The sequence below is a fragment of the Chiloscyllium punctatum genome, chromosome 19 (genome assembly GCF_047496795.1).
Source record: "Chiloscyllium punctatum isolate Juve2018m chromosome 19, sChiPun1.3, whole genome shotgun sequence".
NCBI classification, from domain to species: Eukaryota; Metazoa; Chordata; class Chondrichthyes; order Orectolobiformes; family Hemiscylliidae; genus Chiloscyllium; species Chiloscyllium punctatum.
In genome coordinates this window covers 86832868-86860548 of record NC_092757.1, presented here as the reverse complement: position 1 = coordinate 86860548, position 27681 = coordinate 86832868, and the positions used below count along the sequence as shown (strand labels likewise).

At 39.1% G+C, this 27681-nt stretch overlaps 1 protein-coding gene across 5 annotated transcripts in view; it reads left to right on the top strand.

Annotated features, from left to right (window-relative positions):
- Positions 1 to 27681, top strand: part of ulk2 (unc-51 like autophagy activating kinase 2) — a 122250-nt gene that overhangs the window by 42406 nt on the left and 52163 nt on the right. For 4 of the 5 annotated variants that reach the window (XM_072589970.1, XM_072589972.1, XM_072589968.1 and 1 more), the window contains exons 4-10: positions 8828 to 8860; positions 10273 to 10309; positions 12504 to 12677; positions 20136 to 20209; positions 22120 to 22221; positions 23209 to 23267; positions 24254 to 24336. In XM_072589970.1, coding sequence (XP_072446071.1) covers positions 8828 to 8860; positions 10273 to 10309; positions 12504 to 12677; positions 20136 to 20209; positions 22120 to 22221; positions 23209 to 23267; positions 24254 to 24336 — 562 coding nt within the window. The remainder of the gene's footprint in view (positions 1 to 8827; positions 8861 to 10272; positions 10310 to 12503; positions 12678 to 20135; positions 20210 to 22119; positions 22222 to 23208; positions 23268 to 24253; positions 24337 to 27681) is intronic. The other variant, XM_072589971.1, reaches the window with a different exon arrangement.

Below are 27681 nucleotides of genomic sequence, written 5' to 3'. Positions count from 1 at the left end.
CTATTCATATACCCATCCAGGTGCCTTTTAAATGCTGTAATTGTACCCGCCTCCACCACTTCCTCTGGCAGATCATTCCATACATACACCACCCTTTGCGTGAAAAGGTGTCCACTGGGTCACTTTTAAATCTTTCTTGTCTTGCTTTAAACCTATGCCCTCTAGTTCTGGACTCCCCCACCCCAGGAAAAAGATCTTGTCTATTTATCCTATCCATGCCCCTCATAATTTTGTAAACATCTATAAAGTCATCCCTCAGCCTCCGACACTCCAGGGAAAACAATCCCAGCCTATTCAGCCTCCCCCTATAGCTCAAACCCTCCAACCCTGGCAACATCCTTATAAATTCTTTTCTGAACTTTTTCAAGTTTCACAACATCCTTCCTACAGGAGGGAGACCAGAATTGCATGTAATATTTCAAAAGTGGTCTAACCAATGTCCTGTAGAGTCTACAAAGTAATTCTTGATGTGAAGGTATGCCACCTTGTGCCAAGCTGTACCTCACCACCCAGAACTGCCCTGTCTCCTGACTTGCCCACTTGTCTACCACTTTACTCCCACACCGATCCACCTTCCACCACATACCCTCACCTATTTACTTTACCCATAAACCTTAACTCCATAGCTTTTCAAAGATGCTTTGGGACCTTTTAAACTCTGTTCAAATAATTGAATGTGACAGCTAACACTATAAGAAAGGGAACAATTTCTGCACAGATTTTCCAAGCTGCTTCCTGTGAGAATTGCTTAAACAAGACCATCCCAAAAAGGAACCGGAGTAGGCCGTATGACCTGCCTTACCATTCAGTAGGATTACCAGCTGATCTGCCATTCTTCATGTCCACTTCCCTGTTTTCTTCCTATAAACCTTGATTCCCCTCCTGATGAGAATCTATCTCAGCCTTAAGTCTACACAAGGACTCTGCCTCCACAGCTCTCTCTGGCAAGGAGTTCCAAAGACACTCAACCCTCTGAGAGAAGGAATTCCTGCTCATCTCAGTCTTCAATTGGCACTCATTGATTCTGAGACTCTGCCGTCTGCTCCAAGACACTCCCATGAGTGGAAACATCCTCTCCCCATTTACTCTGTCAATCCCTTTAAGAATCCTATATGTTGCAGTGAGATCACCTCTCTTCTAAAGTCCAACAAGTAGAGCCCCAATCTGCTCAGCCTTTGCTCATAAGACAATCCCTTCATACCAGGGATTATCCTAGTGAACTTCCTGTTAACTACCTCCAATGAAGGAATATCTTTCCATGAATAAGGGTCAAAAACTGCTCTCAGTACTCCAGATGTGGTCTCTCCTGCTCCTTGTACAGTTGCAGTACTCTTATACTCCAACCTCCTTGAAATAAGGGCCAACATTCATTAGCCGCCTTAATGTGTTCTAGCTTTCTAGATTAGATTAGATTACTTAGTGTGGAAACAGGCCCTTCGGCCCAACAAGTCCACACCGCCCCGCCGAAGCGCAACCCACCCAGACCCTACATTTACTCCTTACCTAACACTACGGGCAATTTAGCATGGCCACTTTACCTGACCTGCACATTTTTGGACTGTGGGAGGAAACCGGAGCACCCGGAGGAAACCCACGCAGACACGGGGAGAACGTGCAAACTCCACACAGTCAGTCGCCTGAGGTGGGAATTGAACCTGGGTCTCTGGCGCTGTGAGGCAGCAGTGCTAGCCACCGTGCCGCCCACTGTGTTTCTTGTGCTAATATCTCCAAGGCCATTTGTGTTGCAGCTTTCTCCAGTTTTTCTCCATTTAAATAATATTCTGTTCTTTTGTTCTCCTTTTCAAAATGAACAATTTCACATTTATTAACATTTGCTAACTTGTTGCCCACTTACGTAACCTATGGATAACTCTGTAAACTGCTAGTCGTTTGCTTGCAACCTGCCTTTCCAACCACTTTTGTGTCGTCTGTAAGTTTGGCTGCAGGACATTCTCTTCCTTTCTTCCAAGTCATTAACATATATTGTAAACATTGGACCCAAAACACTTTACACAGTTAAGTAGGTAAACCTTTGCCTGATTTGAGTCGGCACTAGAGATTCTGACCTGCATCTTAAGATTTAGGCCAAATGTATTTCCAGTTGAATCAGCATTTTCAAAAAGGCCCTTTCAGTATTTAAATGGCAGACTAACTTTCTAATATAGATATTAATTGTATGAAAACAAAATAAACAATGTTGACCTGTTAGAGAGCAATTTGTTTTGTATGTCTTTGCAATGCATTTTAAAAGGCAAATGAACAGATGGATCAAACCTGACAGATATAGCAGCTTAAGTCAGAGATAATTCTGAACTGTTTTGTCTCAAGAATTGTTCTTTAAAACTCACTGGTTTTCATTATGATTCCAAAATGCTGTGAATATATTTCAAGCTATAATTTGCCAGTGCTGTTTTTGCTTCATTTAGTTCACTGTATGACCACAGGCACTGTCCTGATACCCTCAATGAGAAAAGCTGCTACTAACTACTTGTGTGATTATTAAATTTCTGAATTGGAGCTTTTCACAAGGTATATTGCACTTGTAATTGCTCACTTAGCCACAGAAATCTAAAAGGATGAAAGATAAAAACGGAGTGCAATGTTCATGATTGGTTTTAGTGGTATGTGAATAGAAGTAAATTGCAAGACCGGTGGCATTTGTGAATTTAACTGTGCTTTTAGCATTGTTACAAAAACAAAAGCTACAAGCAGGCTACACTGCACTACCTGCCCACACAGGCTAGATATGGAATTAAAGCTGTTTGCAAACCAAGAGCTAAGGCAGAAGGAATAATTCATTTCCAGACATGATCATAACTTTTTTAAAAAATGTTTGCTATTTTGCTTGTTCATTTCCTCTTTTCCACATTCTTCTGTATTAATTGGGTAACTTCTCTCGATATGTCCTGGTCCTAAGGCAGTTTGCAGGTTGATGTTCGGCATCTATGTAGTAAATGTGAGATTTCTTCCAGCACTTGGATTCTGTTCACATTTTCTACTGCTCACTTTCCAACCACGGTTTAGTTGGTGGCTGTCTCGCTTCCAAATCACAAGGTTTCAGGTCACATTCCACTCCAGGGCCTGAACATAAAAAGATTGATACTTGAGTGCATTGTTGAAGGAATGCTGCACACAGTTTATGGTGCTGTCATTTGGATGTGACATCAAAGCAATACCTCAGGTGGGCATAAAAGATATTGTTTCGTTATTCAAAGAAACTAGAAAGGTTATGTACATTGAGGGGCAAATTAATTAGCACAATGTTACAAAAGAAATTGTAATTGACATTGCATATGTGGAAGCTTGGTGTACAAATTGTGCACAGTTTCCCATATTACAGCTGTTACTGAACTTAGTCATAGAGAGGTCCAGCATGGAAACAACGCATCTATGCTGACCAGATATCCTTAAGTAATCTAGTCCCATTTGCCAGCATTTGGCCCAGATCCCCCTAAACCCATCCTATTTATGTACCCATCCAGATGTTTTTCAAATATTTTAATTGTACCAGCCTCCACCGCTTCCTCTGGCAGCTTATTCCATACACGCATCATCCTCTGCACGAAAAGCATTCGGGTCCCTTTTAAATCTTTCCCCTGTCACCTTAACCGCTTCAGAAATACTTTTTGGGCTTGGATATGTCCAGTTGTCATGAAAAGCTTTAAATAGAAATGCATGTCTTTTATAAACAGTCCATAAGAAACTAAATAAGTTGGCATGGACGAGTTGGACCGAAGGGTCTGTTTCCATGCAGTATGTCTCTAAGTGCTCCCACGTAATATCTGATGAAAATAGCATCTGCTGACCAGGGAATGCTATGAAAATAAATTCTTGTACTCCTGGGCTACAAATGATCGAAGAAGCCCTAGTTTTTGCCACTCTCTGTTCTAATTGGAAAACTTTGTCAGCAATGTATTAAAGTGCTGTCATAAAAAGTGGCTGCTTAGATGATGTGGAAGAGAGTTGGTAAGTTTAGAAGTGTACATAGTCAGTGTTTTTGGAGAGTGAGGGGAGAAAAATCCACCAACGGAATTGAAGGAAAACAGGAAGCCAGTTGACTCTGAAGTAGTTGGATGACACACTCTCATGTTTATGTTGTGCAGTATTGCAAATATGTTTGGCAATCTGAGAAATTATTTCCAGGGGCTGTTGATTAATTCCGATACAGTTGATGTAGTTGAAAACTGAGTGGATGACATACATACTGATCATGCCATATAGATTTTCATAATGGTTTTGTATCAAATAGTGCTTTTTAAAAAAAGGCTCATTGTCAAGGCCATAAATATCAGTGACCCTGTTGAAGAGATGGTACAGGGAAAGAAGGAGGAAAACTATGGATTTAGTATTCTGGGCAGTAATATGCAGACTATCTGGCAGCTGACTCATGGGTTTTAGACAGAAGTTTGGGAACAGGTTGGATGTCCATAATTGAAAACCATCGACCAAATCTTATGGATGCTTAGCCAAAGAAGATGTGATAGCATTTTGTTTCTGTTTTATAGGGTATTATTATGCCTTTAAAAAATGCCCAACTCCATGCAGCATTTGTTATAATAGAGTTTTGTGGCACATTTTTTGGTTTGATCACCTCATTTTCTGATACAAAGAACCCCACAACAGGATCAGAAGCTCAAGAGTGCAGGAATCTCTGTCCAGTGGAGTTTATCCAAAGTTAGGAAAGGAACATGCTGATGAGAATTTTAAATTTTGAGGAGGAAGCCTATGAAAGGTCATAGAGAATAAGTATAAAAATGGGCATGGTTACAGCAGGATGAGATACAGGCAGCTGGATTTTGAATAGCTTGGAAAATTTTATGACATATGGATGAGGCAAGGTTAGTCGGACTAATAGTGAAGTCCAGAGATGACCAGTATGACGAAGGGTTTCCGAGGAGTTTGTTTAAGCGCATGTGGAGGTGATCGTTTCGAGAAATGAACAGTCTTGTTGAGAATACTGATTTTTCTTTAGATGATCAGTGCAAGTGTTAAAATGCAGAATTGTTATCAAGCTAGCAAGACAGCATTTATTGTTCATTGCAAATTAAGAAAGAGGTGGACTGCATTCTCTGGCAGCTGTCACCATCCATTTTCACAGAAGTATTAGACAAGGAAATTCAAGATATTGAACCAGCACCTAAGAAAGAATGGCAGTATGTGTCCAAGTCAGGATGGTGTGCAATTATAGCAAGCATCGTAGTCTTCCTTTCACAGTCTTGATTTGGAGGTGCTGGTGTGGGACTGGGGTGTACAAAGTTAAAAATCACACAACACCAGATTATCGTCCAACAGGTTTAATTGGGAGCACTAGCTTTTGGAGTGCTGCTCCTTCCTCAGGTGACTATGGAGAACACGATTGTAAGACACAGAATTTATAGCCAGAGTTTACAGTGTGATGTAACTGAAATTGTACATATCTTGATTATTTGCTTAAGTCTCTCTTCTGTTAGAGTGATCATGTTAGTTTGACTTCTTCACATGTAAATCACAAACTATACACACACACATACTCCTCCAGACACACACACTCCCACGCTCACACAGGACTTTGGACCCCTTTACACACTTTCACAAACATATACACACTCTCTCATAGACACTCACAAACCCCCCACCCCAGACACAGACACGCATGCACTCACTCACTCACTCACTCACTTGTGGGGTGAATTTGTACTTTCAGAGATACATTGTACTTGGCTTTAAAACTGCATGAATCCATCCAAGACTCTGTTAACTAATTTTTTAGATTAGAATCAGTCTAAACATTATGGCATAGACAATAGCACACAGGGGGCGAACACCTTCAACACATTATCTGGACTGACACCAATTGAGAAAGTTAACCTGAGAATGTAATTTTTAAAAAAAAGTTTTGTGATTTACGTATGAAAGAAGTGAGACTAACATGGCCATTCTAACAGATGAGAGACTTAACAAACAATCAAGGTATTTTTCAATGTATAATTTCAGTTACATCACACTGTAAACTTTTGCTATAAATTCTGTGTCTTACAACTGTGTACTCCACAACCACCTGATGAAGGAGCAGCACTCCAAAAGCCAGTGCTTCCAATTAAACCTGTTGGACTATAACCTGCTGTTGTGATTTTTAACTTTTCACAGTCTTACTTTTGTCCTTTTCAGTGGCTGAGGTCATAGGGGAGAGATGACCTTGATGAGTTGGTGCATTGCATACTATAACCCATATGTACTGCAACCAGAGTATGTCATTGATAGAGGAAGGTTGATACTGAGTCAAATGACATGTAGCTAATCAGGTTTATTGCTTTGTACTGAACAGAATTGAATTACTCATGTTTTTCAGCTGTGCCCATTCAGGTGATTAGTAAATCTTTTTCATGTTCCTGATCAGTATAGTTCAGAAGGCTAATAGTGAGCTACTTGTCACTGACAACCCAGAACCTCCCCACCATACTGCAGCTATAGCACTAGACTGATCCGCTTGAAACTTGTGATCACTGGCAACCCTGAGATTTTGATCTTTGAGGATTTATGAATGGTGATTCCATTGAAGTTTGTGGAAAAATAACTGGCAAGCTGCCTCATTTAGTTGGTTGTATGCTCCTATTATTACCTGCTGCGTGTGAGACACATTTGTTGCCTATTAATTTTCAGCATCCAAGCTGAGGCTGGTAAGGTCCTGTAGCAGATTGCTATGTTTTGCTTCATGTCATTGCTAGACGGGCAGCACTGTGGCGCAGTAGTTAGCACTGCTGCCTTACCGCGCCAGAGACCCGGGTTCAATTCCCGCCTCGGGCGACTGTCTGTGTCGAGTTTGCACATTCTCCCCGTGTCTGCGTGGGTTTCCTCCCATAGTCCAAAGATGTGCAGGTTAGGTGAATTGGCCATGCTAAATTGCCCGTAGTGTTAGTGTCTGGGTGGGTTGCTCTTTGGAGGGTCGGTGTGGACTTGTTGGGCCAAAGGGCCTATTTCCACACTGTAAGTAATCTAATCTAGAGCATTTATCAATGGAATGGAATACCAGGATTGCCAGCAAACATCCCTGTTCCTGACCTTATGGCAGGAATGTTATTGATGAATGTTATTGAGGATAGTCTGATTTGAGGCCATTTTGTTGGGACTCCAGCAATGTCCTGGCCTGCCGTGACAGTCATCTTCCTTCATGTCAGTAACTCCATTTTCAGGGCTTCTGTTCTGTCCATCTGCTGTATGATTAAGATCTCTTGGTTTTGCAAAGGAACCTTGTTTTTTGTACTATTTTAACCATGTTGATTTTGTCTTTCTTCATTTTGATACATTATGTACCTATTGATGCTGTGTGAGTGGGAATAAAATTGAGAGACTGACTTTAAGCAAATAAATATATAATCAACAATGGATGAACTGTATGCAAGAAATTGCCATGAATGGATTCTGCTTCAGCCTTGGGAGAGCTCTCTGCCATCTGCCATCTGACTAATCACGTGGCTGCATACTGTTGGGAGGGATATTTATAGATGGTTGTCAGCTGTTGTTGGTAATTGCCTTCTTTGCAGTGTGAGGCATTATGCCATTTATGCTTGTGATCTGGAAAGAATCTGCAGTTGATATCAAAAATGGAAAGAGTACGATTTAATTTTACAACAAAGCCAAGTTATGTATCCTACATATGATGCAGATTTGAGTTCTATGAATTTAAATGAATTTGTTATTCGAAAAGCAAATTTTACCTATCCTTGACCCAACCTGAAGATAGAAGAGGAGTCATGTGCAAATGCAAGTATTCAAATTGTCTACAGTGAATTTGGCTGTGGCTAAATGAGAGTCTTGAACATGAAAGTGTCCGCACACTCTATCATATTCACCTATGTCCAGAAACAAGATTTTATTGAACAATCATGAGGACAGTGCAATTGCATCATTATAAGTTTGTTTGTCCTCCTTGGTGCCTATCCTGGTGACCTGGTTGAAATTGGATTAATATACCATTCCATGGTAAAATCCCAAATTTATAATATCTCCTGCCTGTCCACACTGCTATCTGCGTTTAGTTACAGACTAATGGAGTTAGTATTGACCAAAATGGCAAGATTTGAGTAGTTACTGGTGGGCAAAATAATTGCAAAAACCATATTTTGGTAGTCATTGCCAGTTAGCATTTGTGACCATGGTTGTTCTTTGGGTTTTTCAACTGCTGTTTAGAATATTGGTATTCTTTTTGTTCGAGGAGACTATTTTAGCTAAATAGTATTTTGTCTCTAACTTCAAATCCTACCATTTTTGAGGATTGAGTGATCTTGGTAGTAATAGCCTGCAGTCTGTATTGATAATTTTAATTGGGTTAGAGACATAGAGATGTACAGCACAGAGCCTTCGGTCCAACTCCATGGTGATAGATACAGGACAGATGTCAGAGGTAGGTTCTTTACTCCAAGTAGTAAAGGCGTGCAACAACCTGCCTGCAACAGTAGTAGACTCGCCAACATTAAGGGCATTTAAATTGCCATTGGATAAAGATATGGATGAGAATGGAAAAGTGTAGGTTCGATGGGCTTCAGATTGGTTCCACAGGTCGGCACAACATCAAGGGCTGAAGGGCCTGCAGTGCGTTGTAATGTTCTATGTTCTAACACTGAGCTAATAGCATTGATGCCAAAATGTGCTTAATTATTCCTTCGAAGTACTTGCAGAAATTAGCTCAAAGAATATGCAGCTATCTTCATTTCTGAAATAAGTTATTTTTCGGTAGTATGCATTTCTGTGCAGTGTGCTGCTGGACAAGTCACTCTGTTTTATCCCTTCAGAAATTGCTTTCAAACTGCCTAACTGAAGTAAATGAATAAGTTTTGTTTTTCCATTCCAGGAGACTCCAAACTCTGTTCACTTGGTGATGGAGGTAAGCTTAAGTAATATTTTATTTATTATTCTGACGTAACATGGAATATCAGAAAATCTGATGAAATAAAAGAGTATTTGCATTTTAATGGTTAGTTATATTCTGTAGTCTGTAATGTTGATAACTGTAAAGTTATCTCTCTTGACATGAAATGATTTGACTATAAGGATAGTTGGGTATGTTTATTGGGATCTTTGTTCTGGTTATCCAGCTAAGAGCTTATATTGGTGCGACCACCAAATTTTAGCTAACGGTACAGCTGAGCACACAGCAGCTTGAAGTTATCAGGCAGATTTCATTTTATGATCAATTACATAAACAATGTCATGCAAAAAATGAAAGGAACTGATGAAATGGATCTCATGTAATAACTGAATTTTAACATGAATATGGCATAGAGAGTCAGGGATGTACAGTGTGGAAGTCTCTTCAGTCCAACTTATCCATGCCGACTAGATATCCTAAATTAAACTAGTCCCATTTACCAGCATTTGGCCCATATCCCTCTAATCCCTTCCTATTCATATACAGGGCCAGGTGCCTTTTAAATGTTGTAATTGTACCAGCCTCTACCACTTCCTCTGGCAATTCATTCCGTAAACGTACCACCCTCTCCGTGAAAAAGTTGTCCCTTAGGTCCCTTTTAAATCTTTCCCCTCTCACCCTAAACCTATGCAATGCAAAATGATTTAAAGATACTTTCTAACCTTTCTTGGCTGTTCTCGGTCTCTGTGGAACTGCATTTGGGCTGTATACGCTTAGGCAGATGCTTGAGGAAAGTTATGTAACTGATCGTACACAGTACTACAAACTGCACATTTTAAGTTTTTTGGTACTCTTAATTTGGCTTTTTACTTTATTATCCAAATAACCAAAAACTTGATGAGATTCTGTCAGTATTTACACTGCTGTAATACTTATTACAGTGACATTGTGTAATTGCATAGTGCTCTTTTTTTAAATCCAAAGTTGCTCTTTTTAGCTTTAACTGTTTTCCAAATAAAAATACTTAAATCAAGCAATCCAACATTACTATATTTATCAGGGTAATTTGGAGGTATAGCTATGGCCTGCGTTCAACTTTGATCCAGCATCTTTCATATCTTTGAGAAAGTCCACTTATTTTTGCACACAATTAAGCTATCTCTTCAGACCAAAGACTTGGAAGCAGCATTAATGTTTTAAAACTATGTCAGTTGCAACGTTTTGAGTCAACTCCTGGCTAAGTAATTCTGGTCAGCGAATTTGGTGAGTGGTCTCATTCGTTTTCTTGGTTGGATGTGAGAGAGAGAGATCCAGAGGAAAATTATTTCCTTCAACAAAATACTTGTTTTACACTATCAGATATACCTAGTATTTTAATTTTAAGTTTGGAAGTATTATGCTTTTTTTTTTATCCTTCTGTTCCATAGTATTGCAATGGAGGTGACCTGGCAGATTATCTGCAAGGTAAGTTACAATGTTCTTTAATACAGTTGAAATTAGTTTAGGATTAATGTTCAAAACTCTGCAAGGGCGATTGCTGACTTCAATACAAAAAGGTAAATTCACCATTTTCCTACTTCAATACATCTACTTTTGTTTTGAGATTTTGGAGTTGTAAATTGAGAATTTGATAATGTGAGGTATCAGTAACTTTTTGTAGCTGTCTGCACACAAGAATTCTGTTCAGGTTCCAGTTTCCTGTTTTTAACCTGTACTTTTAACTTTGTTTGAGAGATGTCTCCTCTTTGTCACTCCATTGTTATCAGGATTCAGTGAAGTTTCAAGTATATAGAGCTTACAATTCAAGTTGGGCATCTTGATCAATTTAAACATGCACACATTCATTCTAATGTTTAGTGTGTGTCCATATATATTTTGCATAGCCATTTGTTTTGCTGTTATCATACTATGTAGTTTACTTTCCATTATATGATAGATGGCAGATAGAGCATGGTACCTGTAGATTAAATTGAGACTATAGCAAAACAGCTCTGGAAAATCAGGAATTTAAGAAGTTGAAGGAAAAGTTAAATACTCTTGAAAGTACATGTTGCATTATCATTTAACAATAATTGTTTCATTGATATATAATCTCAATGACCCAAAGCAATTTGAGAAACTGCTTTCGAATTTCAGTTGGTTAAATTCTAAGTTAGCAACACAATATGGGAGAAATGGGTATTGTGTATATTTACAGAGGCTCTTGTGCAGTGATAGTGACCCTACCTCTCAACCATGGGCCCAGGCTCAAGCCCTCCTACTCCAGAGCTGCACAATAATATCTCTAAACAGGTTGATTAGAAAATATCCGGTATAAATTTATTCTTGTAATTCCATTTTGGTGGAAATAAAATTAAAGGGTAATTCATGACTTCCCATTTCTCCAGATTTTGAAAATAACATTGTCTTCATTGGGTGTATCTTGCACTTTCTTTATAGTTAATTCTGAGATTGTACTTAGAAAAAGTTTTGATCATGTGTTAGTATTGGAATCGTGATCTCCTGATACATGATGAGTCTATCATAGAAATGTTCACAGAAGCTCAAAAATATTGTGGTGCAAAAGGACCCCCTTTTGTTGGCACTGGCTGTCCAAATGAGCATTATGTACAAGAGCAAGGAATCACTATAAAACATTAGTTGAACATCAACTAAAATATTGTGTGCAGTTCTAGGTGCCACACTTCAGGAACGATGTGAACACATTGGAGAAAGTGTAAGCCAGGTTTACAAGAATGGTTCCAGAGATGAGAAATATAGTTACGAGGATAGATTGGAGATGTTGGGTCTATTTTCCTTGTAGAGAACAAGGCTAAGAGGAGCTTTGATAGAAGTTTCTAAAATGATGGGTCTAGCCAGAGTAGGTAGGGAAAAACTGTAAAAGGATCAAGAACAAGAGGGCACGGATTTGAAGTAATTTACAAAAGCAGTAAATGGGATTTAAAAAAAACTTTTTCTCACAGCCAGTCATTAAAGGATGGACCACACTACCTGGAAGTGTGTTGGAGGCAGATTCAATGGAGGCGCGCAAAAAAGCGTGTGATGGTTATTCAAATACAGGCAATGTGCAGGGTCTTGGGGGAAAAAGGCAGGAAATTGGCACGGAATTAAAATGCTCAGAATTATTGCAGCGATGACGGGGCGATTAGCCTCCTCCTGCACAGTTAGAATTATGTAGTTCTTATTTCGAATGGACAGGTTACAACATTCCTGAGTTGAATTCAGGAAATACTGAGCAGGCCAAGCAGCATTTGTGAAAAATGCAGAGGAAGTATTAAGTTCAGATGTGGAATCTTCATCAGATCCATTGTGGCGATGTACCCAAATCATCAATGATGGTTTATATAGATGCGGCTTGTCCTCCATGTTTTCAGCATTCTGTTTGAATTTGCTTTCCACCACATCTGAGACATTGGTTCTTTTCCAAAAATCTAGTAAACTGTCCACAGATATAGAATTGCACTGCAGTCACATAGTGCCCCTGGTTTCAGAGATTTTAGAAGAGCATGAATATCCAGATGCATTTATGTTGTGTGCTCTTCCATGGCTTTGGTTTTTGTATTATAATGGGCCACTTAAACCTGCAGTGTGGTGCTTTTTACAAGGACCTGTTTTTTTTTCTCAGATTTTGAAATAACTAATCTTTTGTTTTGAATAGCTAAAGGGACACTTAGTGAAGACACCATTAGAGTCTTTCTTCAGCAGATTGCAGCCGCTATGCGAATACTTCACAACAAAGGAATAATCCATCGGGATCTGAAACCACAGAATATTCTACTATCTTACGTCAGCCGGAAAAAATCTCATATGAATGGAATTCGTGTCAAAATAGGTAAATCTGAACGTGTTGATTGCAAAGTCAATTTTATGCAAAACATTACTTTGAGATTGCAGTGAACCCTCATGCTTTTGAGCAGTGGGAGCTAGCCACACATTTCCCACTAATCAACATTTCTCTCAAACTGCTAATTCAGCAGATTGTGTTCTTTCCAATGAGTGAATAGAGTCATAGAGATGTACAGCACGGAAACAGACCCTTTCGTCCAACTCATCCATGCTGACCAGATATCCCAACCCAATCTAGTCCCATTTGCCAGTGCCCGGCTCATATCCCTCCAAATCCTTCCTATTCATAGACCATCCAGATGCCTTTTAAATGTTGTAGTTGTACTAGCCTCCACCACTTCCTCTGGCAGCTCATTCCATACATGTACCACTCTCTGCATGAACAAGTTGCCCCTGAGGTCTCTTTTATGTCTTTCCCCTCTCATCCGAAACCTATGCCTTCTAGTTCTGGACTTTCCACCCCAAGGATGAGACTTTGCCTATTTATCCTATCCATGCCCCTCATGATTTTATAAACCTCCGTAAGTTCAATCCTCTGCCTCTGACGCTCCAGGAAAAGCAGCTCCAGCCTATTCAACCTCTCTCTATAGCTCAAATCCTCCAACCTTGGCAACATCCTTGTAAATCTTTTCTGAACCCTTTCAAGTTTCATAACATCCTTCCGATAGCAAGAAGACCAGAATTACACGCAATATTCCAACAGTGGTCTAACCAATGTCCTGTGCAGCCGCAACATGACCTCTCAACACTCTGACCAATAAAGGAAAGCATACCAAAAGCCGCCTTCACTATCCTATCTACCTTTGACTCCACTTTCAAGGAGCTATGAACCTGCACTCCAAGGTCTCTTTGTTCAGCAATACTCCCTAGGTCCTTACCATTAAGTGTATAAGTCCTACTAAGATTTGCTTTCCCAAAATGCAGCACCTCACATTTATCTAAACTAAATTCCATCTGCCACTTCTCAGCCCATTGGCCCATCTGATCAAGATCCCATTGTAATCTGAGGTAACCCTTCTTCACCACACCTCCAATTTTGGTGTCATCTGCAAACTTACTAACTATACCTCTTATGCTTACATCCAAATCATTTATATGAAAGACGAAAAGTAGTGGACCCAGCACCGATCCTTGTGGCACTCAACTGGTCACAGACCTCCAGTCTGGAAAACAGCCCTCCACCACCACCCTCTGTCTTCTACCTTTTGAACCAGTTTGGTATCCAAATGGCTAGTTCTCCTATATTCCATGAGATCTAACCTTGCTAACCAGTCTTCCATGGGGAACTTTATTGAACGTCTGACTGAACGGATCACGTCCACCACTCTGCCCTCATCAATCCTCTTTGTTACTTCTTCAAAAAACTCAATCAAGTTGGTGAGATTTGATTTCCCACGCACAAAGCCATGTTGATTATCCCTAATCAGTCCTTGCCTTTCCAAATACATGTTAATTTTGTCTCACAGGATTCCCTCCAACAATTTGCCCACCACCAACGTCAGGCTCAGTGGTCTGTAGTTCCCTGGCTTGTCCTTACCAACCTTCTTCAACAGTGGCACCACGTTAGCTAACCTCTAGTCTTCTGGCACCTCACCTGTGACTATTGATGATACAAGTATTTCAGCAAGAGGCCCAGCAATCACTTCCCTAGCTTCCCACAGAGTTCTCGGGTGCACCTGATCAGGTCCTGGGGATTTATCCACCTTTGTGTTTCAAGACATCCAGCACTTCCTCCTCTGTAATATTGACATTTTTCAAGATGTCACCATCTATTTCCCTACATTCTATATTTTACCATGTCATTTTCCACAGTAATACTGATGCAAAATACTCGTTTAGTATCTCTCCCATCCCACACAAAGGCCACCTTGCTGATCTTTGAAGGGTACTATTCTCTCCCTGGTTAACCTTTTGTTCTTAATGTATTTATAAAAACACTTTGGATTCTACTTAATTCTACATGCCAAAGCAATCTCATATCCCCGAATTGTCCTCCTGATTACTCTCTTAAGTACTCCTATTGCCTTTATACTCTTCTCAGGATTCATTCAATCTATCTTGCCTATACCTGACATACACTTCTTTCTTTTTCTTAATCAAACCCTCAATTTTTTTTTGGTCATCCAGCATTCCCTATAACTACCACCCTTTCCTAACAGGAGTCTCTAGTCTCTCATCTCATTTCTGAAGGCTTCCCATTTTCCAGCCATCCCTTTACCTGCGAACATCTACCCCCAATAATCTTTTGAAAGTTCTTGCCTAATACTGTCGAAATTGGCCTTTCTCCAATTTAGAACTTCAACTGTTAGATCTGGTCTGTCCTTTAAAATCACTACTTCAAATCTAATAGAATTATGATCGCTGGCCCCAAAGTGCTCCCCCACTGACACCTCAGTCACCTGCCCTGCCTTATTTCTCAAGAGTAGGTCAAGTTTTGCACCTTCTCTCGTAGGTACATCCGCGTACTGAATCAGAAAATTTTCTTGTGCATACTTAACAAATTCCTCTCCATCTAAACCCTTAACATTATGGCTATCCCAGTCTGTTTGGAAAGTTAAAAACATTTACCATAAACACCCTATTATTCTTACAGATAACTGAGATCACCTTACAAATTTGTGTTTTAATTTCCCTCTGACTATTAGGGGGTCTATAATACAATCCCAATAAGGTGATCATCCCTTTCTTATTTCTGAGTTCAACTCACATAACTTTCCTGGATGTATTTCCAGGAATATCCTCCCTCAGTACAGTCGTAATGCTATTCCTTATCAAAAACACCACTCCCCTTCTCTCTTGCTTCTCTTTCTATTCTTCCTATAGCACTTGTATCCTGGAACATTAAGCCACCAGTCTTGTCCATCCCTGAGCCACATTTCTGTAATTGCTATGATATTAAGTCCCATGTTCCTAACTATGTCCTGAGTTCATCTGCCTTCCCTGTTAGGCCCCTTGCATTGAAATAAATACAGTTTAATTTATCAGTCCTACCTTGTTTTCTGCTTTGTCCCCGTCTATCCTGACTGTTTGACGTGCTTCCTTTCTCAACTGTACCTGTCTCAGATTGATCACTTTCCTCACTATCTCCCTGGGCCCCACTTTCCCCACCTTACTAGTTTAAATCCTCCTGAGCAGCTCTAGCAGATCTCCTGCCAGCACATTAGTCCCCATCCAATTTCGCTGCAATCCGTCCTTTTACGGGTCATTTCTGCCCCAGAAGAGGTTCCAATGATCCAAAAATGTGAATCCTTCTCCCATACACCAGCTCCTCAGCCATGCATTCATCTGCTCTATCCTCCTATTCCTATCCTCACTAGCTCGCAGCACTGGGAGTAATCCAGATATTACTATTCTCAAGGACCTCCTTTTTAAATTCATGCCTAACTCTCAATGTTCTCCCTTCAGAATTTCATCTTTTTGTCTTCCTGTGTCATTGGTTCCAATGTGAACAATGACCTCCTGCTAGTCCCTCTTCCCCTTGCGAACATTCTGTACCCTCTGAGACATCCTTGATCCTGGCCCAGGGAGGCAGCACACCATTCTGATTTTTCGCTGCTGGCCACAGAAACATTTGTTTGTGCCTCTGACTACAGAGTCTCCTAACACAATTGATCTTTTGGAAACCGATGTAGCCCTCATTGCAATAGAGCTAGTCTCGAGATCAGAAACTTGGCTGTTCGTGCTACATTCCCCAGAAAATCCATCATCCCCTACATTTTTTAAAACAGCTTACTTGTTTGAAATCGGTATAGCCACAGAAGACTCCTGCACTATCTGTCTTACCTTTCCCAGAGTTAACCTATCTATGTGACTATATCCACAAATTTTCTCCCTTCCTATATGTAACTGCCATTCATCACATCCCCTTGCTCTTGTAAATTCCTCATTGCCTCTAACTGATCCATTCGATCTGATAGGATTCACAACCAACGGCATTTATTGCAGGTATAATCCTCAGTAACACGTAAACTCCCACATCTGAACAGCACATCTCTCTACTAAAGGCCATTTTTGCTGCTTTTAATCTGTAGACCCAAAGATCACACTCTTATTCCTCTCCAAAAAGCTAACTTAATACTTATGGCTTATATTTTTATGTTTAATGAAGATACATATCTTAATAAAACACAATCTAGAAAGAACCCTTTCTACTCACTACTACAGACTTACTGTAAGGCCACACTTAAAAATATTCACTTTTTCTGTGCTGATCTCTCTCTCTCTCTCTCTCTCTCTCACCATGTGCTGCCTTTCTCTGTCCCTCTTCCTTTTAAAACTCCTCTTGTTTTGGATTTTTCTTTCTTCAAAGTTCCAAAACACTACAACAGCATATGAAACTGTAATTGCTGCTCCTGGAATTCAAGGAACTCCCCTCCAACTCCTAAAATACCTCAAAAAAGGAGCAACCTGTTACAGTCACAACCTTTTCATGTCCTCCATCTTGGATTCCCCAGAATAACCCCTCCACTAACCTTAAATGGGCTTACAAAAGAAATATAAATTGTCAGCTTAAACTGAGCTGAGTTGTTTCAGCTTAATGGCTAGAATTGTTCAATTCAAGGGCCAAAAATGGAACACAGGGTATAGTGTGGGCTCTTCAGGCATTTGGTGAAATCACAGTCTGGCACAGCACTGACATGAAATCTCACCTTCAACTCACTTTTAGGGATGTAGGGGATAGGAAAAGAAGGAGGTCATTTGGGACCTTGAGCCTCTGTCATCCTACTAGATCACAGTTCATCATTTACCTCTGGGTGTTGTTACATGCTATCCACATATCCCTTCATACATGTAATGTCTAGACATTTATAGATCCATCCCTTAGATGTACTCAATGATCAAGTTTTCTGACAATTAATAGAGTGAGTGAGAAAGCTGTTCCTCATCTTTAAGGCAAAATGGTCTCATTCTTATTGAGAAACTGTGTCCCTTAGTGCTCCCTTGCCAGAGAGAGCCTCCTTCCTGCATGTCCCATTTCAAAAATGTGTACTCTTTGTTATGATCCTTCTGTTGTTATTGACAGGTTAGATCCCAGTCTGATATCTGGCTTGATGGATTATATTTTGTTTGTTCAATTTTAACAAAGTGGTCTTTGGAGAAAACAAATATGTGACCCTCTACATTCAGATTTAGCAATTAAACAGAAGGTTATTACATAAATATACAATAGAATAAATTAAATTGTTTAGTTATAACAGCAGTTTAAGGGTTTTAACATTTCGAATACCATACAATTCTATTAATCCTGAAAGCACACCTTTGAGGTATTCTCAAAAAGGAAAATCTTTTCATGTCCACAGAGTTAATTTTAAAGGTGATTTTGATTCTCTGTTTTGAGAATCTGATAGCCTCTCTTGGTGTCAGCTCCCCCTGAGCTTGGACTTTCTCAACGTCAAGTACCCATGCAAGGCTTTAAGTAAGCACGTCTGGTCTAAAACCTTCAAACTGAATTCCTTGACACAGGTAACTTTGTTTTAAAGTTGCCTCCCTTTCTCAACAGCAATGTTTTACACATCCAGCCTCAACCAACCTGTTCAAACTGAAATTAAAAAGCTTTATCCAATACGTGAGTGGTTTCCCTAAGCCCCAAAAACTTCCATATGTTCCACTTGAAAGTCTAATGCCCTACACTGTTTACTTTGTTCCCTGATGTGAACAATTCCAATTACTGTCTAGGAATTCTCTGTTTAATAATATGATTTAAAATAAATCATGCTACAGAAATAATTGCAAGTTGATGATTAAACCCTGTCAGACAAACTGGTGCTACAAGTTCAAAATTCAAAAATCCCCAAAACAAATGATATTAAAATGTATATAAGAGCACCGTAACATTATAGCTTCAACTGTTGATGCTGAATTAGTGGACATGATTAAATAAGATCTTTACAACATGGAGCAATTTCTACTTGTGTTACGTTGAAAGGGAATGAGCACTAGCAGCAATAGAATGCTCCTGTTTGCATCAGTGTTTCTGACCCATGGGGAAGGGAAAGTGGCAAGAATCCTACTAATGATTGCTATCCAGTGACTCTTGCTGGAAGGTGTGTGAATGTCTGGTGACAGCCTAGTAACTTTCCAAAACTCAACATCCAGGTTCTCATGTGACAAATTCTCCCTCAGCCAAAAGCTGGCACCAGAGGACCTGTCAAGAGTCAGGACCTTCAGAAGAGAGGAGTTTGTTTTCTTTACAAATTAAAATATATTTCAAAATAACAACAGATGCTATAGCACCTAATTTGGGATATGCTTATTCATGTGGCAGATGGGTTTTAACCTAAGACTGTTCTCTCACAAACGGGCCCAAGACCTTTATTTACTGTTGCACTGCACATTCTCCATGGAAGTTCCAAGAATTCTTGTATCTTGGTTGAGTAATTCTGAGAACATAGGTTATTTACAACTTTGCTGAAAGGCAAGCATGAATGTACGAAGGATATAAACAACGATGTTGTGCTTATTAGAGAGCAGCCAGTGTCATACTTTGTTTACCAAGTAATCACTGTCCATATGCACAAACTAAAATAACTGTTCCATGATTCAAGAGTTTGAAATTAACCACAAATTATGTGTTACTCGGTATCTCAAAGTATTAAAATTAAAACGTCTACTTCAAGGGCTTGTTTTTAATTTTTGATTCATTTTTTTAATGTTGCCTTTGCCAATGTAGTCAGCCAAATAGATGCAGAAGATCAAATGACCTGGTTTCTTAATGTGCCACTCAATTCCTGAACAGATTTGAATAATGCTGCTTTAGATTTGCAGTTTTGTTGATGCTGCAAACAAACACACCAGTCAGTAATAGAAGTAGGTCACTCACCCACTTGAGCCCACTCGGCCATTCATTTAACAACATTTGCAAAGCTCTGTCATTAGTTTATTATGTATTTTTAAAGCTATTTTTCTATATTTTGGTCATATTTCTTGCACTTTACAAGTGGTAAATACAACAAATTGAATTCGTTTGAAAAGTGTCTGTTCTGAGTCAGTTGCCAAGGGTTGTTACAACCATGTTTTAACTTCTTGTCTCCAGTGTAGGAGATTTATTACCTGTTTCTCAGTACTGATTCTTTTGAGCTACTCAGAGGCTTTGTTGCATTGGCAGCAATGTTTTCTCTTAATTATTATGATGGTGCTTTGCTTCAGTTGCAGCCCTGTTTTAGTGAGACGCAGTAAGAAGTTTGGCAGTATTTCCTGTTTCAGTATTTTTCTTAGGACTAATCACTTTGCTTCTTGGTGTAATTTCTGTGAGCAAAATTACTTCTGAATATGACTGTATAATAATTTACTGTAATTCAGTGGCAAAAGCTTCAAAATATTTTAGATGAAATGAGAAGCAATGTAATTGCAACTATTTTCTGGGAATAGGTTTTCCTTAGTCAGATATTGTGGAAAAATCAAGTGGTTCACATTATTGAAAGTGTTTCCTTGTACTTCCCCACAGCTGACTTTGGCTTTGCCCGGTATTTACAGAGTAATATGATGGCTGCCACTCTTTGTGGGTCCCCCATGTACATGGTGAGTGAACTATCAGCTTTTTACCAAGTGGGATGGTCTTTTACATTTGAGGAATTCTGTGTACTCATACTTGTTATCTGTTATTGCATTTATTGTATCCCCACCTTTGAGATACCTGTAAATACAATTCTGATAGATGGGTTGTTTAGATACAGATTTGTGTCTAAGATTGTGGTCGATGACCATGATGTGGAAGCAAAATTAGGCCATTCAGCCCATCAAGTCTGGTCTGCCATTCCGTCATGGCTGATTTGTTTCTGAACCCCATTTGCCTGTTTTGTCCACGTAAACCTTGGTCTCCATCCTAATCAAGAACCTCTCTCTGTCTCAAATGCACTCAATGACTTGGCCTCCACAGCCCTCTGTGACAATGGCTTCCACAGATTCACGACCTTCTGCCTGAAAAATTCATCCTCATCTCAGTTCACTCTGAGGCAGTGCCCTCAGATTTTGGTCTCTCCTACTCGTGGAAGTATCATCTCCACAGCCACTGTGTGCAGGCCTTTCCGTATTCTGTAAGATTCAATGAGACACCTTCCCAGAGTCCTTAACCACTCCTCAAGGGTGTAGGAAGGCAAATAAGTAATTTATATGGTGGACAAGGTTGAAGTCAAATTAAATCTGTATGGGTCTTACAAACTCCTTGATTAGAATACTGCTTTGCGTATCTAGACACATAAAGCAAGAAAATGAGGACGGGGTAAGTATATAGTAAACCCAATTTGAACAGTATAAATTCATAATAAAGCTGCATTTTTGATAGCTTGTCTTAGTTTTCCAACATGTTTTCCTCAACTCTGTTGCCCTCTGCTGCCCCCCGCCCCAAAACCACCATTCTCCCAGCTTCCCCCCCCCGACTTCTGTCTCCCCCCTCTCTTTCCTTCCCCTCTCTGTACGTACATGTACGTCACACGCATGCGCACGCATGCGTGCACACACACACACCACTCACTCACTCACTCACTCACACACATACACACACACGCACACAATGGCCCAGACCCTAATTTTGCTAGTTGTTTTAAGTAGGTGTAATGTGGATATTCCAGGAAGGATGCAGCTGCTCAGACCACTTGGTTTTAAACAAAGCAGAGTTTATTTGCAAAATTAACAAATGAAGCACAAACAAAAGAGAATAGAATACCGAATAACTTATCCTATCCAAAACCCAACATATCATCCCAACTTAATGATGCTGTTTCAAATACTTGCAATCCCCATATACACTCTTTGGCACAAAAGGGAAAAATCAGACACTGGATTTTAGAGGGGAGAGAGAGAGAGAGAGAGAGATGGCAACATGGAACACCTTCTTCCATGGAGCTCTTTCTTGGATCTGCCTGCTTTCAAGGAACAGCCAGACTGCTAAAAACCAAACTCAACCAGAGAAAAGCTGAGCTGGCAGAATTGGTTACTCCTTTTTTCATTGTACAAGTGTTTCTTTTTAAATACTTGAAAGCCTTTGCCTGAGGCTGTTAGTTATTGTCAAATAGGCTCTAAATCCCATCCAAGCCAGACATTTTGGAATTGCAGCTTTTATGACATTTCTGAAACAAAGCCAAGGGCAGCATAACCTTGTTAAAGGAGAAGCATCGTCACACTCTCTCTCTGCCTCAGTCTCTCTTGTATAGGGTCACAATTAGCTGAGAGATTGCTCACTGAAAGCTTAAATTTCCTTGGAGTTTCTCAGAGTTGGTGCATCTGGACATCCTAAAAGGTCCCAACATATTTTCGATTATATGTCCTTTCTCCAACTGCCAGAGACCAGGTGATCTGGGCCAAGAAAATAATTGAAGAGTGTGAAAATATACCACGCATTTTAAAGACATAAATAAAACTACATTGGGGACTGAAGTAAAACTTAATGGCTTTATCCTCTATTGTACTGTTGGTTTTATTTTTGGTTTCAGGCACCTGAGGTTATTATGTCGCAACATTATGATGCCAAGGCAGACCTCTGGAGTATAGGCACAGTAATCTTTCAGTGTCTTGTTGGAAGGCCTCCTTTCCAGGTAGATGTTGAGAGAATTTTTTAAAAACAGGATTTACCTTTGATTATTCTGAGAGAGTTTGGTTTTATTATATTCAAATAATGCAGCAATATAATAGACATAGGTATGAAAACAAGGTTGTACAAATTAAGAAGAGAAATAGGTTCTGAAGAAGGGGTACTGGTCACATCAAAATGTTGGCTCTGCTTTCTCTGCAGAAATGCTCCTAGACTTGCTGAGTTTCTCCATCAATTTCTGTTTTTGTTCGAGGAATATTATGTAGTTTTACACATTTACATAAATAATACTTCACAACACTTTGTCCTGAGAGAATTGGATATTTGCAGTGAAGTTGGTAGAGAATAAACTGTATTGAAATTCATCTGTTAATACTACAATTACCAAGCTGACAGATAAAAAAGTGTATCTTAAGCTTTTGGCAAACAACCTTGCATATGGAGTTAATTAGGTGGGTATAGCTTTTAGGGATTGAGAGCAGGAATAATATTTTAATAGAATTGGTACACATGCTTATCTTGATTTTTCTAATTTCTTTCCCTTCGAAGAACTTTGCTTCTTGGATGTATGCAAGTTGTTCTAAATTTTGAATCCTGTATAACATGGATTGTATGAAATACTTTTAGAAATGTACTTGTTCACATGGATGTATTCTTCAGGATCCATTAGAAAATTACAGACTGAATGTTACAGACTGCCATGCACACAGAATAAGGAAAACATTCTGTTTAAAAAAAAATTCCATGCACCGGCCTCAACATTAACATTCATAAGTTTATTATGACATCAGAATTAGGTCACGTTCACTGAACTGATGACTGTCTTTATCTCTGCAATGTCTCCACAGTTCAGTGTTTTAGAATATAGAATTTGAAATATGTGACATTTGTCTGAATGCTTACACCCACATGGCAATTTCTGAATGGCTATTGTTCTCTCAAGTCACTGGGCCAGCGTCTAATTTATATTTGAAATCTCTTTTTGTTGTAGGCTAACAGCCCACAAGATTTAAGGCTCTTCTATGAAAAGAACAAGACTTTAGTGCCTAAGTGAGTGTTTACCTACTTGGTCAAACCTGGATCCCTTGGGTTCTTTCTTGACTAGTCTGCCGTGAGGAAGCTTAGCAAGAGCCTTGTTTAAAGTCCATACAGATCACATCCAATGCTGTCCCACATTTTAACATCAAGAGTTAGTCGATTTTTGTGTCCAGGACTGTTGCTCAGAATATACAATTCAGTTCTTGAACTGTCAAAAAAGAAAGATGTTGTAAGAAAGAAAAATTTTAGATCATCATGTTTTGAGATTGCTACTGTTAATTTAGTATTGTCAAGCTCAGAATTACACTGTATATTTGCAGCAAATAGGAGTTTACTGCTGTTATTTTGTTACTGCATTATTGTCCTTTTAAGCAATTTGCTTAAGGTGTTGGAGCTTAGAAATTGAATCCTTGCATTTGTGCACTGTTGCTACTGAGCACTAATGGATCTGTTATAAAACTGCTGCATGTGTGGTGAGAATTCTTTCTCTATAACTTTAATAGCATACCTAACTCTGACTTGAGAAGCGTACACTATGTCGAAGTGCTGAATTGTTTTCTGATTTCCCGTATCATCTGCCCACTTGATATCTTTCCAAACAAGCTTGCTAATTTGGACCAGATTTTAGACGGATCTGTGGTTTGAAGCTAAACTTCTCACATGGAACCATAGACCATTGATGCCAAGTGTAGAACTTTCAATCCTATCACTTACCCTGACTACTTTTAACTGGAAATTATTGCAGTTTCATGTGCTGATTTACTAATGCCAAGGAATGTGAACTTAGTAAATATGGAGAAAGCAAAATTTTGAATTATTGACTAATAAACTGGGCAGATAGACCAGAGAATATGTCGCAAGTCCATGTAGTGTGATGAGCTTCAGTCATGCTTTATTTTTCTCACCTTAATATTAAAGCTTGGTTTTTATTATTCTGTCTTTCATTGCTGCTTTGTCTTTTGACTTGTACCGGTGATGGCACCGCATCTATCAAACAGCATCCCAAGCGAAACTTCCAGTCACCTGGGTGGCCTTTTGCTTGGCTTGCTTCAGAGAAACCAGAAAGACCGAATGGATTTTGGTGAGTTGTTTGTTTTATTTCCTTTATTTAACATGCTATGATCGGTTTTATATCTGCATTGAGCTGTAATTACCTTCGCCTCAGCCCATCTGCTGCTGAGTTAGGCAAAAGTGCTTTTTTTTTTCAAATCTGTGCGCGTGACTGTTCTACTGCTATCATGCTGGCTTCACTTGACCTCACCCAAAGCAATGCTGCTCATATTTCAGCTTGCACAAAATCCTGTTCACTGATCATTCTGTTGCTGGCTGGCCTAAAATGGCTCCTGGTTCAGCCATGCTTCAACTTAAAAATCTCATGACTGCTGCAGGTTGCTCCATGGTTCTTGTCAGTCCCAACTTTGTAATCTCTTTTACCTCCACAGCTCTCCGATCTCTGATCTCTGAACTCCTCCCAATTCTGGTCTCATATGCATTACCAATAGTCATTGCACCAGCATTAGTAGACAAGCTTTTAGCTGTGTGGGCCATAAACTTTGGATTTCCCATTCTAAACTTCTGTCTTTTCTCCAACTTTTTATTAAGATACTGCTTAAAATGTAACTGTTTAACCAAGCTTTTGGTTACACGTCCTAATATTAAAAGTGAGCATTCATATGACAAATTTAGCATAGTTAAACTTCCTAAGAGGCTTTATCAAGCAAAATTTATTTTCAAGTCACATGAGATGTAAGGCCAGGTGATTAAAGATCTGTCTAGAGGTAGTTCTGAAAGGAATTTATAAAGGAGACTGGAGCATCTTGGGAGGTTAAAGCCCTAGATAGTTTTGAGGTGAAAGTTCTATCAAATTAATATCGTATGATACATAATAAAGTGTGGTTCATGCACTTAGGATCCAGCTACTCGTGCTACTGGACAAATCAGATTCCAGAATGAAACCTGACTTGATTAGCCATAAATTTGCAGTTTGTTACTCTGGTGGTTAATAGCTGAATGTATTCACAAAGCTAACAGTGTTTTTAAACAAAATAACACAAGTTTATTGCGCAAAAGCTTTAAAAAAAAAGGGCTGTTTTATATGTTATAATTTGAAAAAGATTAACATAATCAGCAAAACCAAGTTTCAGTCTCCTCCCCACTAATATCTTTTACAGATACTGAGTCATTGTGAAGTGCAGCAAGCTTTTTATTAGCTGACACCTTTGGGACCACAAATGTGCCAATTGATCAAATATTCCAATTGATTACCTGGACCTCTTAAACAATGTAAAAACATATGCCAAGTAATAAAAATGTAATGCAGGGGTATTCATGTAACTCAGCAGAAATCACTTAAATAATAATGTAAATAAAATTTTAGGCAGAGAGCCTTCTCAGTCACACCCTTAACTAACTACTTGGACATTGTAATAATATAGCAAACTGCCGGTATTTCAGGGGTAACATTTTTGCTGGTTTATTAGGTGTTAGTTAAAACAAAACTTGCTGTATTTGGTTAATTTCTGACTCAACTGACACTTCCAGTTTTGATGGCCTTGACCTCTATTTAAAATTCTGAGGGCCGAGATTCCTTTTCAGTTATGATGGTCTAGAGGTGGTTCTGTTGGCTTAAATGGTGTTTTATTTTTGATAGATTAAAATACCAATCTCTCATTCTTTGAGGCTTCACATAACCACTTTGCCTCGGGTGTACCGTTTCCTCTGAACTAAACCTGATTCTGAATTGTAAACTCTTAGTCTGTTTTCTTTGTATGTCATGAGGCTGTGCATTGTAAACACTTCAACAAACATCTCAGGGATATTTAACAAGTCTCGTTCCTTCTGGGAAGTGATGTCTTTAGTTCAATATTTCACACAGCTTTCTGACAATTTTTTTAAAAAGTACTTTCACAGACCTGAAACTGCACATCTAATTTATTACTACCTTGAAATCTAAATTCTCAAAAGATGATATATTTTGCACCTTTATCCTATTTACCTATTTTGCCCTCAAAACAAAAATGAAAAGGTTTATTGAAGGGGCAGTTCTTTTCTATCAAAATTCTTCCTGATCATTTTCTATTTTACATTGACAGTAATAATATAGATTTAACAATAATATAGTAATAATTTTTAAAAAAATTCTTAAGGTATGCTCCATCCAACTATTTTGACCACATTAGTTGTTTTCATAATGTTTCTTTTGACAAACTGTGCTATTTTATATGAATCATCTGTAAGTTGTATGGTAGCATTAAATTGTATGTTGTATTAAACTTGAACAAACTAGTCATTTATAATTTTATACTGGAATCTCTCCAAATAAACAAAGGTTTCTGGTCTGTATAAAGAACAATCTCTTCAGATTTGTTAGATGCGAAAACTTCACATTGATGTAGAGCCAAGCTAAGCTTGGTGTCTCTTTCTCCAGTGTTGAGTATTTCTACTCTCATGCATTTAATTTTATGGGAAAATGTCTGTCCATTCAATCCCCATCTTGTCTTTCTGTAACAACACTGTGCTAGCACTAATGTCACAGATATTAACAGTCAATTAAAATGGCTTCTCATATTTCAATGCTGCTAAACTTGGCACGGTAATCATCACAGCTTTCAAATCGTTAAAAGTACATTTTTTCCATTCATATTCCTTGTCTTTCTTTCCATATACTTTTCATTGCTCTTGTCTCTTTTTGCCCCAGTTGACAATTTTTATTTCTCTTACTCTGTTTTCTCTAACTTAAGTTTCTTTCATTTCTGACCAAATCTTGGCTAATTCTAGCAGCGAATCTCCATTTCAGGTTTCCCACCTTTTAACATCAAGTACTAGCAAATCACTTTGAGTGATTTTAAGGGCTCATCTTTACACGATCCTGCTTTTATTTCTACCTCTAACCAATCCACTAACATTCTCAGGTTAGCCTTAGTCAAAGATTTCACATGATCCAGTTATGTCTTCTGTTCCTAGAAATGTCTTTGCAGCATTGGATGACTCAATGTAATAGAGTCATAGAGATGTACAGCACAGAAACTGATCCTTCGGTCCAAAATGGTGCCGACCAGATATCCAACATTAATCTATTCCCATTTCCCACCCTTGGTCCATATCCCTTTAAACCCTTCCTATACACTTACCTATCCAGATGCTTTTTAAATCTTGTAATTTTACTGGTCTCTACCACTTCTGCTGGCAGCTCATTCCATACACACACTATCCTCTGCGTGGAAACGTTGTCCCATAGGCCCCTTTTAAGTCTTTCCCCTCTCACCTTTTACCTATGCCTTCTAGTTTTGAACTCCCCTATTCTGGGAAAAGGCCTTGGCTCGTTACCCTGTCCATGCCCCTCATGATTTTATAAGCCTCCATAAGGACACCCCTCAGCCTCTGACGTTCCAGGGAAAACTGCCCCAGTCTATTCAGCCTCTTCCTA